General features: G+C 40.8%; 1 protein-coding gene across 1 annotated transcript; it reads left to right on the forward strand.

The window, feature by feature from the left end:
* Positions 1-579: 579 nt before the first annotated feature.
* On the forward strand, positions 580-13,018 carry LOC118563722 (interferon-induced protein 44-like). Its single transcript, XM_036139227.1, has 7 exons — positions 580-747; positions 6,424-6,453; positions 6,756-6,773; positions 7,197-7,230; positions 11,612-11,813; positions 12,508-12,660; positions 12,833-13,018. Exons 2-7 carry the CDS (start codon positions 6,426-6,428, stop codon positions 13,016-13,018), a joined length of 621 nt encoding a protein of 206 aa, XP_035995120.1. The 5' UTR covers positions 580-747; positions 6,424-6,425.
* Positions 13,019-15,941: the final 2,923 nt, after the last annotated feature.

Here is a 15,941-nt window from a genome sequence, read left to right on the forward strand (position 1 = left end):
CGCCTACCTCCATTCTCTCAACCTGACAGCCAGCTCTCGGAGTTCCTGTTCTGGCTGTCACTTCTAGAGACTGTCCAGAGACTTATTCTGAGACTTTTTGTCTCTAAAGGACTGGCATTTACAACAGCCTGCAGCCAGGCCTCATCCACAGCCATCAGCCAGGCCTCATCCACAGCCTGTAGCCAGGTCCTCTCCACAGTCGCCTGTAGCCAGGCCCTCTCCACAGTCGCCTGTAGCCAGGCCCTCTCCACAGTCGCCTGTAGCCAGGCCCTCTCCACAGTCGCCTGTAGCCAGGCCCTCTCTGCTTAGTCGCCTGGCCAGGCTCCTCCCCTAGCCTGTGGTCAGGCGCCCCCTGAAGCCTGTAGCCCGGGGCTTCCTGACGCAAAACTCCTGTCAAGTTTTTGTTTTGTCATCAGGGGGGGCCTGGACCGTCGAGGCCTTCGCCCTCGAAGGGCCCTGCTCTGTTGCCGGCCGCCGGACATCCTGACCCGCCCGGGCCGTTCCCCAGGACATCCGCCGGACATCCTGACCCGCCGGGGCCGTTCCCCGGGACGTCCGCCGGACATCCGGCCACTTTGACTATTTGGGATTCTGTTTAGTTTGGGTTTGCCCTTAGAGGGTTGTTTTCTGTTGTGGGACTTGTATTTTGGATATTGTTTCTCCTGTTCCGTTCGCCTATTTAAGCCCACTTTAGTTTTCTGTTTGTTGCCAGGACGTCTTGTGTTATCCTCACGTGCAATCTACTCGGTAAGAGCACTTCACCCTTGTCTGTTCTAGTTTAGCCTGCCTGTCAGTTTTGCCCGGTCAGTTTTCTACTCGCCTGTTTTTGGAGTTTGTTCTATTGCTTGGCTGAAGCCAGCTCTTTTTGCCTCCTGGATTTTTTGTTAATAAACCCCTTTTTAAGCATCAGCTCTGTGTCCGGCTAACATTTGGGTTCTTACTTTACAATTCATTACACGTGGCTGCTCCAAGGAGATGATTGTCGAGAGACATTTCATACAGGGTGTGGAGACAAGCTGCTGTGGCTTTAAAATGTTATGAACTTATCTCAAGTGGTGAAGCTTACTGATAAACAGAATCCAAAAGAGCATATCAAACCAATCAGGCAAACTAAAACATTTACTTGCATACTTTTTTTCACTACTGATATGAATTTATTGTAATGCCCTGACTAACAGAGAACCTGGAATACAAGATGCACTTAAAGGGTTTATTAAATAAAATAAAAAAACTCAGTGCAGAGAGGCAAATGTTCAGAAAAGAGCAGGAATGCTATCAGAGGACTGCTCACAGCTAGAGATGACAGGCTGAATTGGCTGAGGCAGGGATCTGGGGCCTCATTGATAAGAATAAACATATTATTGGCTTTAATCAACTCTTTTCTTAGGGGTCTTTTAAGCCAGGATTATTTAAAGATTTTCCTTTAAAGGATCTAAGAGTTTGTTCTTGCTGGGTTCCCTGAGCACCAGCCCATCCAGGTCATGTTTGTGAAACAAAGATGCCCAAAATGGAGCCTGAAACTTGTGTATGTCACTTTCCACACAAAAAGTTCTATAAACAAATTTAATAAAATAAAAGAAAATTGACAACTATGAACCATGCATACGCTCATTTTGGAGGCAGAGGACATTGACGACACAGATGGTAAAGTGGTGAATTGCAGCCAAACTGCGTAATGATTCCTCTCAAGCATTCAATTTCAATCCATAACAGACTTTAATCAGAGGTCAGCTTTATCATAAGCATTTACTGCAAAAAGGAAATGAAAGGTGAGCAAAATCTTCTTGAAATGTGTCTTTTCGTCATTGATTTGAGCAGGTAATGAGGATTTGACCCCTAAAATAGAAATTAGATTTACTGCACTTAAAATATGATTTAGATGAATTGTTCCTATTTTAAGTCAACTAATCTTATCCCATTGCCAGATATTATTTTTTACCTAGTCATATCAAGGACAAATACACTAATTCAAAAAGACTTTACTTACTTTTTGTTCCCTTTTTGTGGTGTTCAAAACAGCAGTGATATTCATGCTTGGGCAGGTGAAACGTAACTATACATTGTCATGATTTGTCTTTGGATGAACCCGGACAGAGCACGCACACACAGAGCTAAAATTGAGAGTTTATTGAAAGGTAGATGGATAATGACAGGTGAAACCAGAGAGGCAGGACTGGACTGGAGCAGAGGCGTAGATGTGTGCAGGAGCTGGCAAGCAGGACCAGAAGCACGGCAGAGTGAGTACTTGGAGGCCAGAGCAACAGCAAGTGAAGGCAGAGGGAGGCTTAAGTAGGGAGGCTGGCAGGTGAAGAGAGTCTGACTAATTAATGACCGACAGGTGTGACTGACTGCAGAGGGAGTGAAGGGAAAGCTGAGTGACAGGGGGAAGGAGGAGCTGAAAACTAACAGAAAATAAGGCCAAAAGTGCCCCTTTTTATAAACTGTGGTGAGACATCTGGTTTTGTCCTTGGAAACACGACTGTACCTTCAACTTAGGGAGGAGTTCCATCCTAGTATCTTCTCAAAACATTTCCCAGCAAAATGAAATACAAAGAGCTTGCACATAAATTAAACTCCACAGCTGCCACAGGGAAGTGAGTACCTTTTTTCTTCACCAATCCAACCCTGTAGATCATGAATGAAACCTTTTTTCTTATGTGATCTACAAAGAATATAAATTAAAAAAGGGGAAAAAGTAAAAACCCAACAACACAATAATCAAAGTGGGGGATCTATCATAATATAAACAATCAAGGATAAGTGAACACGGAATTGTACAGAAAATAAAACCATCAAATAAACTAGTATGACCGACAGTTAGCCAACGACCTGAACAACTTCTACTGTCGTTTCGACAGACAAAGGGACAGTCCTGCAACCACCACCCATGACACCACCCAACAGATCACCTCCACCTCAGTGAAAACTCTTTCCATTCACGAGAGAGACGTTAACAAACTATTCAGAAGACAGAACCCGAGGAAAGCCGCTGGACCAGACTCCGTGTCTCCATCCACCCTGAAGCACTGTGCTGACCAACTGTCTCCAGTGTTCACAGACATTTTTAACACCTCACTGGCAACATGTCACGTGCAAGCCTGCTTCAAATCCACCACTATCATCCCTGTTCCCAAGAAGCCAAGGACCACAGGACTTAATGACTTTAGACCCGTCGCTCTGACCTCTGTGGTTATGAAGTCCTTTCAGCGCCTGGTGCTTTCACACCTTAAAGAAATCACCGATCCCCTCCTGGACCCCCTACAGTTTGCCTACAGAGCCAACAGGTCTGCAGACGATGCTGTCAACCTGGCCCTTCACTACATCCTCCACCACCTGGGCACTGCAGGAACCTACGCCAGGATCCTGTTTGTGGATTTCAGCTCTGCCTTCAATACAATCATCCCAGCTCTGCTTCAGGAGAAGCTTTCCCAGCTGAATGTGCCCGACTCCACCTGCAGGTGGATCACAGACTTCCTGTCTGACAGGAAGCAGCACGTGAAGCTGGGAAAACATGACTCTGACTCACAGCTCATCAGCACTGGTTCCCCCCAGGGCTGTGTTCTTTCTTCTCTGCTCTTCTCCCTGTACACCAACAGCTGCACCTCCAGTCATCAGTCTGTCAAGCTCCTGAAGTTTGCAGACGACACCACTCTCATTGGACTTATCTCTGATGGTGACGAGTCCGCCTACAGGTGGGAGGCTGAACATCTGGTGACCTGGTGCAGGGAGAACAACCTGGAGCTCAACGCTGTAAAAACAGTGGAGATGGTTGTGGACTTCAGGAAGAACTCAGCCCCAGCTACCCCCATCACCCTCTGTGACTCCACCATTGACACTGTGGAGTCTTTCCGCTTCCTGGGAACTATCATCTCCCAGGACCTAAAGTGGGAGCTGAACATCAACTCCCTCACCAAGAAAGCCTAGCAGGGGATGTACTTCCTGCGGCAGCTGAAGAAATTCAACCTGCCAAGGACAATGATAGTGCAGTTCTACTCCTCCATCATTGAGTCCATCTTCACCTCCTCCATCACCATCTGGTACGCTGGTGCCACCGCTATGGACAAGGGCAGACTGCAGTGTGTCTTCAGGTCTGCAGAGAAGGTGATTGGCTGCAATCTTCCATCTCTCCAGGACCTGTACACCTCCAGGACTCTGAGGCGTGCAGGGAAGATTGTGGCTGATCCCTCGCACCCCAATCATGGACTATTTCAGACACTTCCCTCTGGCAGGAGGCTGCGGTCCATCAGGACCAGAACCTCACGCCACAAGAACAGTTTTTTCCCATCTGCTACCAGCCTGATGAACAAGGCCAAGATCTGCCTGTGACTCTGGACACTGTCTCTCTCCCCCATTCAGGACTTACAAGCTTCTGCGTTACATTAACGCACAGTCTACTGAATGTATATTATTTCTGTATATATATTGATTTTATTCAATTTTACTTTATTTTATTGTATTCTTATTTCTGTCTGCACCATTATCACCAAGTCAAATTCCTTGTTTGTGCAAACCTACTTGGCGATTAAACTTGATTCTGATTCTGATTCTAGTGTAACCTTCATGAGCGAGAAAAAACAGGGAACGATGGAGTGAGTCTGGAACAACGAGTCTAAAGCCTTGTAAAACAATCAGTCCAGTTCAAACTTTGTGATGTGTGCAAAAAAAACTGGGACTCAGGGAAGCAGAAGATGGAAGCCTACCTTAAGGAATCAGTGTGTGCAGTTCAGAGTTCAGGGCAGGAAATAGAAGCTGTAGCAAAATCATCACATGAAACAGCTGTCAGTGGGCCGGCAGATGGCATCGCTACAAACTCAGCTGCCAGAAAAGATAAAAGTTGTACGTGTAGCTGGGCAGGCCCCAGCAGGGAATAGAGGATGGAAATTAGCCTTTGCTATAATCCTGTATTTATTTATGTTTTGGTATTTCTGCAGACTTGTATATAGACTAGAAACACCGAGGCGGTCTACAAAAAGGGTCAAAGCCGACTCTTCTTCCTGAGGAGGCTGAGATCCTTTAACATCTGTGGGACGCTGTTGAGGGTGTTTTATGAGTCTGTTGTTGCCGGCACGCTCTTCTTTGCTGTCACATGCTGGGGCAGCGGGCTGTGGGCTGCCAACAACAACAGACTGAACAAAGTGATCAGGAGGGCGGGGGATGTTATGGGGGAGGAGCTGGACACTCTGACGACCGTGGCAGAGATGAGGATGCTGTCCAGGCTACAGTCCATCTTAGACAATGTCTCACACCCTCTCCATGACACACTGGGCAAGCAGAGGAGCTCCTTCAGCAGAAGGCTCCTCTTACCCAGAGGCTCCACAGAGCGCCACAGGAAATCATTCCTGCCTGTGGTCATCAATCTTTACAACGCCTCCCTCAGTGATTCAGACCCCCCCCCCCCGTGTAATTTATGTATTCTTTGCTCTGTTCTTGCACAAGTCACTATCACTTTACTTGGATCTATAGTTATTCATACAGTATGTATATATATATATATACATGTATATATATATTGACTTATATATGTATATATTTATATTACTTTGTGTGGAATGTTGTAAATATATATGTAAAAATGTGTGTATATCTGGAGCATGTAACACAAGTAATTTCCCTCTGGGATTATTAAAGTATGTCTGATTCTGATAGACTATGTAAATACATTGTCCCTTTTAAATAAATAAAATACTAAATGCACACAAGCTCTTCTTCTGTGTCAGAACAACATCTCTTAAACTACCCCTTCGACCTCAGAAAACTTTGGATATTTTTGTGACAATGTGTGAATTTATAATCTATACAAAACAGTTGTTCTCAAGCAAATGTATACATAAATATTCTATGTATGTAAGATAATCGGCCCGCCAAATGCCCTCCAACAGTTTACAAGCTTAGATTTCAAGTAGAGGAAATTTGAAGACAAAAATAGTTTGCTGAGTTAAACAGATATTTTTTCTGTTTAACCCTACAGGCTCCTTTTTTTTTTACGTTACTTGGAAATTAAATGTTAAAATAATGTGGATTAGTGCACTTTTTTGAGTGAAACTACTTTCTGTAAATGAGTGATCATCTTGTAAATCACATGGTCAATAAAAGTGAAAGTGAAAGGCAACCCTAACTCCAAGCTATAAAGCCTTCCACTCTTCCATTGATCAGCAGTACCAGCATCCTTCCTGCTGCAGCACCTTCGTTAATATTAGTAAGAGAGAAAGTACTACAGTAAATGGTTGAAGTATGGTTGAAGTATAGGCATTTTATGAGCGCGGAAAAAGTATTTTGGACAATTTAAATTGTTTCTCTGCTTTATTTCATTTCTTGAGTCATAACTGTTTAGTTGTTAATGTGAGAACAATTTAAAGAGGGAGAAAAAAGGAAATTGATTATTTTCTTCTCACTCTATATTTTGCATCTCACTTTCTGTCACAGTCATGGGAGGGAGCGGGTCTTCACAACCAGGTAAGTAAAATACTTTGTTATTTTGACTGAGATAAATGCATAGATTTGTTTACTGCAACATTTTAATATATGTACATACTAGTGCAGATTTTGAAGAAATGTCAATTTCCCATTCATGAAATTTATTTTGAATATATTTTTAAAACTATAAAGTGAAATCAGGTTTCATGATTGAACACTAGAATGAACACTATAATCTAATTGCTAGTTTATGGCTAAAAAGTACAACAATGGAAACTAGATTTGATTTCTACGTATTCAAATTTTTACTCATACTATTTTTTCTGTCTTGCTGTGTACAGCTCCTCAGCGTGCCCCAAGTAAGTTACAATTCTTCCATATTATCAATTCTAATGTTTTTGTCTCCACACTTTAGAATTAAACATGTTTTATGTACCACGACTGTCCCAATGTACTATAGATTTTGAAACATTTGTGTTTACAATTGTCTAACTTTAATATAGTATATAAAAGGTACAACATTTTAATATTCTGTTGACCTAAGTAATGTATCTTTGCCTGTGTTTAGCTCCACCACCCTCTCCGCGTTAGTACAATGCAATGTTATGTTTTCACACCAAAAAGTGGTTTTCTTGCATTAATAAAGGATTTAATTGATTTACTACTAATTCATTTGTTTATGATGCTCATGTATTTACCAAAATTTTAAAAAGCAAATTATTTTTGCTGTTGCAATACACAAGCATGTTTTTTAAGAGATTGTAATAAATTCTCCTTTACAGTTTTAAAAACTCCATGGAGAGACATATCTTGGGGGTGAGTAAAATGTGTATTCATACGCATTAAAAACTTTTGGCTACCATGAAAACCCCACTGTCACTGTAATTTGTATGGAATGCAGGTAACAGACGTGAACATATGACTCGCAGGTGTTGGTTTAAACCTTTAAAGGACTTAATATTGTTGAAGCTGTCTTGTTCGTTGATTCGTTGTGCAGGACTTAAAACAAAACTCAGCCAGGACACAGAATTTAGTTTCACCTTTGCGAAGGGAGAGCAGGTGCGCCAGCAGCATACTCTAACTCTCTTCTCCATTCAGGCTTGTTTTATTAATTTGAAAAAGGAGGATTTCACAGCAAATGACGCACACACCTTATCGGTTCTTACTTCCTAAAAACTATCTTCTACCATATATGGAGTTGTTCTCTCCTGCTGCATGTGAACTCGATGTGGCCTTGAGACTCTCTTCTGCCACTTTTGCTTGCAAACAGCGCATTTTACCCTAATCTATTCACATTCTATTCCTCTGAGAAACAGACATGGCCTTGAAGCATATAAAAGCTTGTTAAACCTTCATAGAAGTGTATAAAAACGGATCAATAGTTAATATATTCCACAATATATACAATAATAGGTGCACTTTCTGGCATGTTCAATTGCTCGAATTTGGACTTTAAATGCTTTAGCAGTGGCCGAAAAAACACGACTGCAAGGCTCCACCAAGTTAACCCAAAAACAGAAAGAAGAAATTCTGTCGTAAACCTCTGTTGACTCTTCACAAATTCCTGACAGAAAAGAGCGATCCATACAAAGATGGATCTAAATGTGTGCAAAAAACTGAAAGTTGTTCGCACACATTTATTGTGTCTAATCTTCATCTTTATGTACGCTATCTAATATTGAAACCAAGGAAGCTGTCAGGCTTAGTGCAGCTGCCCTGTAGGCCATAGTTGACAGAGGGAGAGAGTAGAGAGACAGAACATGGAATCAGCCTGACAGAAATTTAATTTTGCTCACCGTCACTTTTTAAATAGTTCAACTGTGTCCAGGAATACCACAGAAAACTTGATAAACATATTAGTTGAACGCCCCTTGTTTAAATTAGTGACAACAAACGCCGTTATATCACTTCACTCACGCTAATGTGGCCAAAATAATACTTAATTCATGGTAATTCGGTTGTCCCTTTTGTACCAGGAACTGTTGGATCTCTTTTCTGAGGGAGTACAAATCACTGCAGTGCAGACCCCCGACTGAGCCATCTTATGTCATTGTGATACACAACATCTCCATATTTGTCGTGAATGTTGAGGAGAAACTGCTGTAACTGGCAGTGGCACAGGGCTCTGGAGCGCATAAAATTAATTGCCTTTATCACGGGTTTCATTACGTGATCATATTTCAGATGTTTGGCACACAGAAGTTGTTGGTGAATAATACAGTGGAGTTTTATAGCGTTGCATCCCTCTTTCCTGACTTTTTTGCAGACTAGCGTTGATAGCCCACTTTGCTCACCAACCATGGCAGGTGCGCCGTCCGTAATAGGGTAGTTCATTGTTATTGTTTTGATGCGGGTTTTTAGCGCATGCGCGCCGGACTGGTAGGCAAAAGGCGAACACAATGGCGGACGCAAACAGAGAAACTCACGAGTTCTCCACGTATTTTTCTTCTTTAGATAATGTATCACAAGATCGTTTTAAGAGTAAGTTGATGGTTGATGGTATCAGATTGCCAGATCCACACAGCAAAAGCCTGAAGGGACGGAGCGAGTCTGTGAAATGCTGGCCAAGTGTTCCGTACTGCGACATATACAGCTGCCTTATAAACATGGCAGGCCAGTACAGACAAGAAAGCACGAAAGCCCCTGAAACCACTGGACGGCTACAATTATTTTATATCGGGAAAAAGGCTCTAGCAACGCCCGTGACGCCATGAGGGATTAAGCGGTCAGAAAACGGATGGATGTTCAGACATGTTTGCAACAGCAGAAAGCGCCGTCGGACACAGACCGCGTCTCAACAGAGAGGAAGACCTGCCCGGTAGGTTAAAAAAAAAAAAACATTGTTCACTACTGATTATTTTGGTGTTTTTGTCTTGTTAAAATGGGTGGAGGTGGAGGTGTCGGCGACATTGCAGCATAAACACAGAAGTACTAGCGCCCGTGAACGGGCGGAGGGGAGGTGGCGATTGCTACACGGGCCGGAGAAGCGGCAGCAGCCGCTGTCTGGAGCAGCAGAAAGCGGCTGCTGTCGCAGCCCGTGAACAGGCTCCGCCGCCGCTGTCTGGAGCAGCAGCCGCTTTCTGCTGCTCCAGACAGCGGCTGCTGCTGCCGCTTCTCCGGCCTGTGTAGCGATCGCCACATCCCCTCCGCCGCTATTTAAGTAGAACAATGACTAGAGCAGAATTAAGTTGTATTTACCGGAGATGAAGTGTAGACTGCAAATTCTGTCGTAGTATGATAGTTCCCCCAGTCCATTGGGAGTGTCTGCCTGCGCTCTTTTAATTGAAAATATCCATTTCTTTCTTCATCCTTCCTCCTTCGGTAAACAACAGAAACGTACATCCAACAATTTGGAATGCCTCTCTGTGCAACCGGGAGCACAAGTTGTAGGCATTGTTTAGATTCCAAAAATAAACGAACTAAAAGTACGCTCTAAATCACCCGTTTTGTCATGTAGTAGACGGAAACAGTACTGTTTTTGCCTACCCGCGGGACCTGGATGTAGCGCTGACGTCACATGTGAACTACCCTATAATCCCAGTGATTGTGTTCCATTGTAGTTTCATGTTAGTTATGGTGGAACAAACAGAAGCGAACAAATCTATTCCTCTCGTTTGGTCCTTAAAGCTCTGAAGGTCGAGAAGCTCTTCACTCACGTTTATTTCATTGTCCACTCCTCTCAAAAAAATCAGTGACTCAGCGGTGTCAGACGCATCTGTGCTTTTGTCGCAGGCTAATGACAAAAAGAAAAACTCCTCTCCTTTTGCCTCTGCTTCTTCAATCCTTTGTGCCACAGTGCTACGACCCAGGCTAACATTGGCAAAGTCGTGTTTTTTTCTCAGGACAAATTCTCTCCACCATTTGCATCACACAATCTTTAATAAATTCACCCTCAGTGAAAGGTTGCAGTGCTTGGCAATAAGCATTGCTACCTCGTAACTTGCCTTTGTAGAATTTTCTTTTGATTCACGGGCTCTTGTGAAAAACAAGCGGAATAAGCCAGAGCGGGGCCAGGGGCGGGGCAAATGCCCAGACCCTTTAATAAAACGGTTGGTGATGTAGCGTTTTACCCAGAGTGCATTTAATATTAATAAATATTGGTGATCCACTTGGAAATTTTCATCAAAAAGTTAAATATAAAATTGAAAATAAATGTAGAATGTTGAATAACATTTTATTCAGTATTTTACACCTACTACATCACTAAAATCAGTTGGTCTTTTACAGTTTAAAAAAAAAACAAAACATGACTGAGTCGTTACTGTGTAGCATTTATAAACAATTTTCCATCACATTACTTGAAAAGGCACTGTTGATTAACAATTTCCTTCTGGATAATTTTCACATAAACTAGTGCACTCTCACAAACACCCACAGGTGCTGGGTTCCAGGTATTAAGTGTTCACTTATATAGCCTGTAATTTATTTATTTATTTTCTTTCACTTTCTTTTCTCAGGTATCACTTTACACATGTCAGCTTAAATAATAATACATATGATTTAGCAATGGCATCAAGGTGTTGTTCTATTGTATCTGTTACACTATGTCTGTTGGTTGTGCTGTTCTTTTTACATCTCTCTTTCCATGTGATGAAGCAGACGGAAGACGTATCATTCTTTCCCTTTTATCTCTTCTTTCTTTCACCTCTTCTCTTTCTTTTTTTCTCTTCTTGTTCTTCCTTTACTCTCCTACTTTCCCATTGAAGTGTCCACATAATTTGAAATTCTCCCTGCAGGAATCACAATACAACTATTTACATGCATAAATCAAGCGGAGCACTACGGCGAATGCTGATTGCTCCACTTGTAAAAGCAAAATCTGTTGAGCTCTATTTGGCATTAGGACATCAATTCTTATTGCCACATTGCTAGACAGGACACTGGGGGGAAAAAAAGAAAATATTTTTGTAATATATTTGTTCTCATTATGGACTAATCTATTATTTACTCACAGTCGGGTTTATCAACTTCCATCATCTATCCATAAATAACACATACTTTAATAAATACATTTAACATTTACTTTGATAACTAAAATATTTTTTTAGCCATTAACATTAGCACTATTTGGAAAAAGTTGTAATTCAGGGTCTTACCAAGGACGCTTGCCAGATGGCCATTGAAGTACTGCCACATCTGTTTATTATGGAAAAAGCAATTTTATGAATTTACTAACTTAATCTTCCCATTTTAACAGAGACAACAGAGAAGCTCTTCATTACTTAAAGAAATTTCAGCCTCAAAATGAAGAGCTAAAGCATATCAGAGTTTTGTTCTACGGACCAGTCGGTGTGGGAAAGTCCAGCTTCATCAACTCTGTCAACAATGTCTTCCAACAGAGAATGACCCATCAAGCTTTGACCAGTACCAGAACCGCTGATCAAAGTTTCACCAAGAAGGTCAATATAAATTGTTTGGTTTTAAAAGTTTATTCATTTCTTTAGGGTTCCTGACTTTTTACTCAATCTCCATGTGGTTAGATAGTTAGCCAATACTTTGTGTTATAATAACAAATAAATGCAGTAACACATTCAACTTCTATCCACTAAATGCTTATGTGTGTTTAGAGCACAGATTCTCTGCTCGAGTTCCCAGTCAGTCATTCTGCTGCAACACTCGTTCAAATAATTTCAGTTCCTCCCCAGCATGACTTGATGCAGAAGCCTCTTATTCGCCTATTTAGTTAGGTCAGATACGGGGCAGCAGGGATAAACCCAAAAAGTGGAGGACAGGGTTTAAAAAAAAGTTGAAAGATTTTCAAACATCTTACATTTGTCCTCAACAATTTGGACTTGAATTATATTTCTTCTGTCATAATTGGTCTTATCAAATCTCATAAAAACTCCCAGAAACATAGAGGGAAATACACAACCATTTTCAGTGGTTACATATTTGTTATGAACTAATTCTCCAAGATTAGAGTAGCACATTGTTCAGAATTTTGCTTCAATAAAACAATTACGTTTAAAATTTTAAAAAATCATGTATTTTTAAGCAAGTTTGCAGCAAATCCAGCTGTTTAAAATATATTTTAGTAGCTAAATGTTTGCTGTTCATATAAATATCTTTTTTCTAACCTTATGTTTCTCTTAGTATGAAACCTATAAAATCCAGAAAGAAGACAGAGGAAACTTTTATCCCTTTGTGTTCAACGATATCATGGGTCTGGAGGATGGAGATGGAAGAGGAGTCAGAGCAGATGACCTTAAACTGGCCTTAATGGGACATGTGAAGGAGGGTTATAAGGTGCAAGTAGTATAATTTTTACATTTTAAATAATCTTTAACCGCCACCTAAAATGTGGGTTCTTATTGGCTTAAATATTAAAATTGTAAATATCTTGCTTTATAAAAAAAAATACATATATATAATTTTTTATATATATATAATTTAACTTAATATACGATTTTTCCTTCAGTTCCATCCTTTATCTTCCCTTTCTGCTTGTGATCCTTACTACAACTCCTCCCCATCCATCAGTGACAGGGTCCATGTTCTGGTTTGCTTTAATAATGCTAATGCATCAGAGACGAAGTCCTCTGTTTTACAGAAAATGAAGGAAATCAGAGAAGCAGCAAGTGATCTGGGTAAGAAACAAAAATAAACAATACAACTGATGTTCTGAAAAGTAATGTAACTGTAGAATAAAAGTTTTCTACATGTTTTTTTATTATTTTCATGTCATAAATGTTTCTACTTCTTAAATTTGTTCCTTTACAGCTTATTTCAATTCAATTCAATTTTATTTATATAGCGCCAATTCATGAAACATGTCATCTCGAGGCACTTTACAAAGTCAAAATCAATCATATTATACAGATTGGTCAAAAATGTCTTATATAAGGGAACCAGTTGATTGCTTCAAAGTCCTGACAAGCAGCATTCACTCCTGGAGAAGCGTAGAGCTACACAGAGAGTCGTCTGCATTGTCCATGGCTTTGCAGCAATCCCTCATACTGAGCAAGCATGAAGCGACAGTGGGAAGAAAAAACACCCATTAGCGAAAAGGAAAAACCTCCAGCAGAACCGGGCTCAGTATGAACTGTCATCTGCCTCGACCGACTGGGGGTTACAAAAGACAGAGCAGAAACACAACAAGACAGACAAAAAAAGCACAGAAGCACAGATTGATCCAGTAATCTGTTCTATATTAGATGGTAATAGCGGATGATCTGTCTTCCCTGGATGATGTCACAGTCAACAGAACGTCAGACCAGGTGTACCTACTATGAAGAAATAAGAGAGAGAGCAAAAAGTTAAAAGCTGAAATGACAACAGTCATTTCTATGCAATGCAATGCAAAACTGGAGAACAGTAGACTGGAGAACAGTAGAAATCAATAGAGTGAGAAAAATAGGGCCTGATGTCCTCCAGTAGCCTAAGCCTATAGCAGCATAACTATAGAGGTAACTCAGGATAACATGAGCCACTCTAACTATAAGCTTTGTCAAAAAGGAAAGTTTTAAGATTAGTCTTAAAAGTAGACAGGGTGTCTGCCTCACGGACCAAAACTGGGAGTTGGTTCCACATGAGAGGAGCCTGATAGCTAAATGATCTGCCTCCCATTCTACTTTTAGAGACTCTAGGAACCACCAGAAGACCTGCAGTCTGCTGGTGGTTCAACAAGATCCCTCTTGTTGATTTTCATCAGAACTCTTACTGCAGCATTTTGGATCAGCTGAAGACTTTGAACTGCATTTTGTGGACTTCCTGATAGTAAAGAATTACAATAGCACAACCTTGAAGTAACAAATGCATGGACTAGTTTTTCAGCATCACCCCTGGACAGAATGTTTCTAATTTTGGCGATATTCCTGAGGTGAAAAAAGGAAATTCTGGAAACCTGTTTAATATGGGATTTAAATGACATGTCTTGGTCGAAAACAACACCACAATTTTTTACTTTATTACCAGAGGCCAAGTTAATGCCATCCAGATTAAGTGATTGATTAAGAAGTTTATTTTTTGAGGACTCTGGTCTAAAGATTACAACCTCTGTCTTGTCAGAATTTAAGTGCAGGAAATTTAAAGTCATTCAGCTTTTGATGTTATCAAGACATGACTGCAGTTGAAGTAACTGATTGGATGCATCAGGATTTATGGATAAATATAGCTGAGTGTCATCAGCATAACAGTGGAAATTAATCCCATGCTGTCTGATAATTTTGCCAATCGGAAGCATATATATAGTAAAGGGAATTGGTCCAGGGACTGAACCCTGTGGTATTTCACAGGTGACCCTAGAGTTTGAGGAAGATTTATTATTAACATGAACAAACAGGAATCTGTCCGACAGATAAGATTTAAACCAGCCTAATGCTTTCCCCTTAATCCCTACAGTATGCTCAAGTCTTTGTAGGAGAATATTGTGATCAACTGTATCAAATGCAGCACTGAGATCTAACAGGACAAGTACAGACACAAGTCCATTATCTGAGGCCATGTGAATATCATTAGTGACCTTCACCAGAGCTGTTTCAGTGCTATGATGAGCTCTGAAGCCTGACTGAAACTCCTCAAGTAGGTCATTACTTTGTAAATGTTCACAAAGTTGATTAGCAACTACTTTCTCAAGAATTTTAGATAAGAAAAGAAGATTATATATAGGTCTGTAGTTTATTAACTCATCTTGATCAAGATAAGCTTTTTTAAGTAAAGGTTTAATAACAGCTACTTTAAAAACCTGTGGTACATATCCATTTACTAAGGGTAGATTAATCATGTCCAAAATAGGGCCACTGATCAAATGGAATATCTCCATAAACAACTTGGTTGGGATTGGGTCTAACATACAGGTAGAAGGTTTAGATGAAGCTAAAATTTTAGATAGCTCTGAAAGCTCTACTGCTTCTAAACAGTTCAAACACTGTGCACGTTCTAAAGATTCCTCCAATGCTGCCTCACTTACTGAGGACGAGGTAATCATGTTTGGGAGGATGCCAATTATTTTATTTTTAATGGCATTGATTTTATTTATGAAGAATCCCATAAAATTGTTACTACTAAGAGCTAAGGGAGTGGATGGATCAACAGAGCTGTGGCTCTGGGTAAGTTTGGCAACTGTACTAAAGAGAAATCTAGGATTATTTTTATTCTCTTCAATTAATGATGAAAAATGCTGCTCTAACTCTGCGAAGGGCCTTGTTATACAACAATAGGCTGTCCCTCCAGATTAAGTAGGATTCCTCTTGGTGTGTAGAGCGCCATGTTCTCTCCAATTTCCTAACATTGTGCTTCAAGGAACGCAGCTCTGACTTAAACCAGGGAGCCAGCTTCCTGTGAATAATCACCTTCTTTTTCAAGGGAGCTACATTGTCTAATGCAGAACGCAATGAGGAAGTCACACTGTTAGCAAAGGTATCGATTTGTGAATGGGAAGAAACAGCATTGCTGCCATCTACAGGGCATTTCTGCAATACTGAGGATATTAAAAAGGGGACAGACTCTTTAAGTTTTGATACAGCATTATCCGATAAAGATCTACTATAATGGAACCCTCTTTTGGGGGTGGAGAACTCAGTTAGATT

Source organism: Fundulus heteroclitus, chromosome 7, assembly GCF_011125445.2.
Source record: "Fundulus heteroclitus isolate FHET01 chromosome 7, MU-UCD_Fhet_4.1, whole genome shotgun sequence".
Classification (NCBI taxonomy): Eukaryota; Metazoa; Chordata; class Actinopteri; order Cyprinodontiformes; family Fundulidae; genus Fundulus; species Fundulus heteroclitus.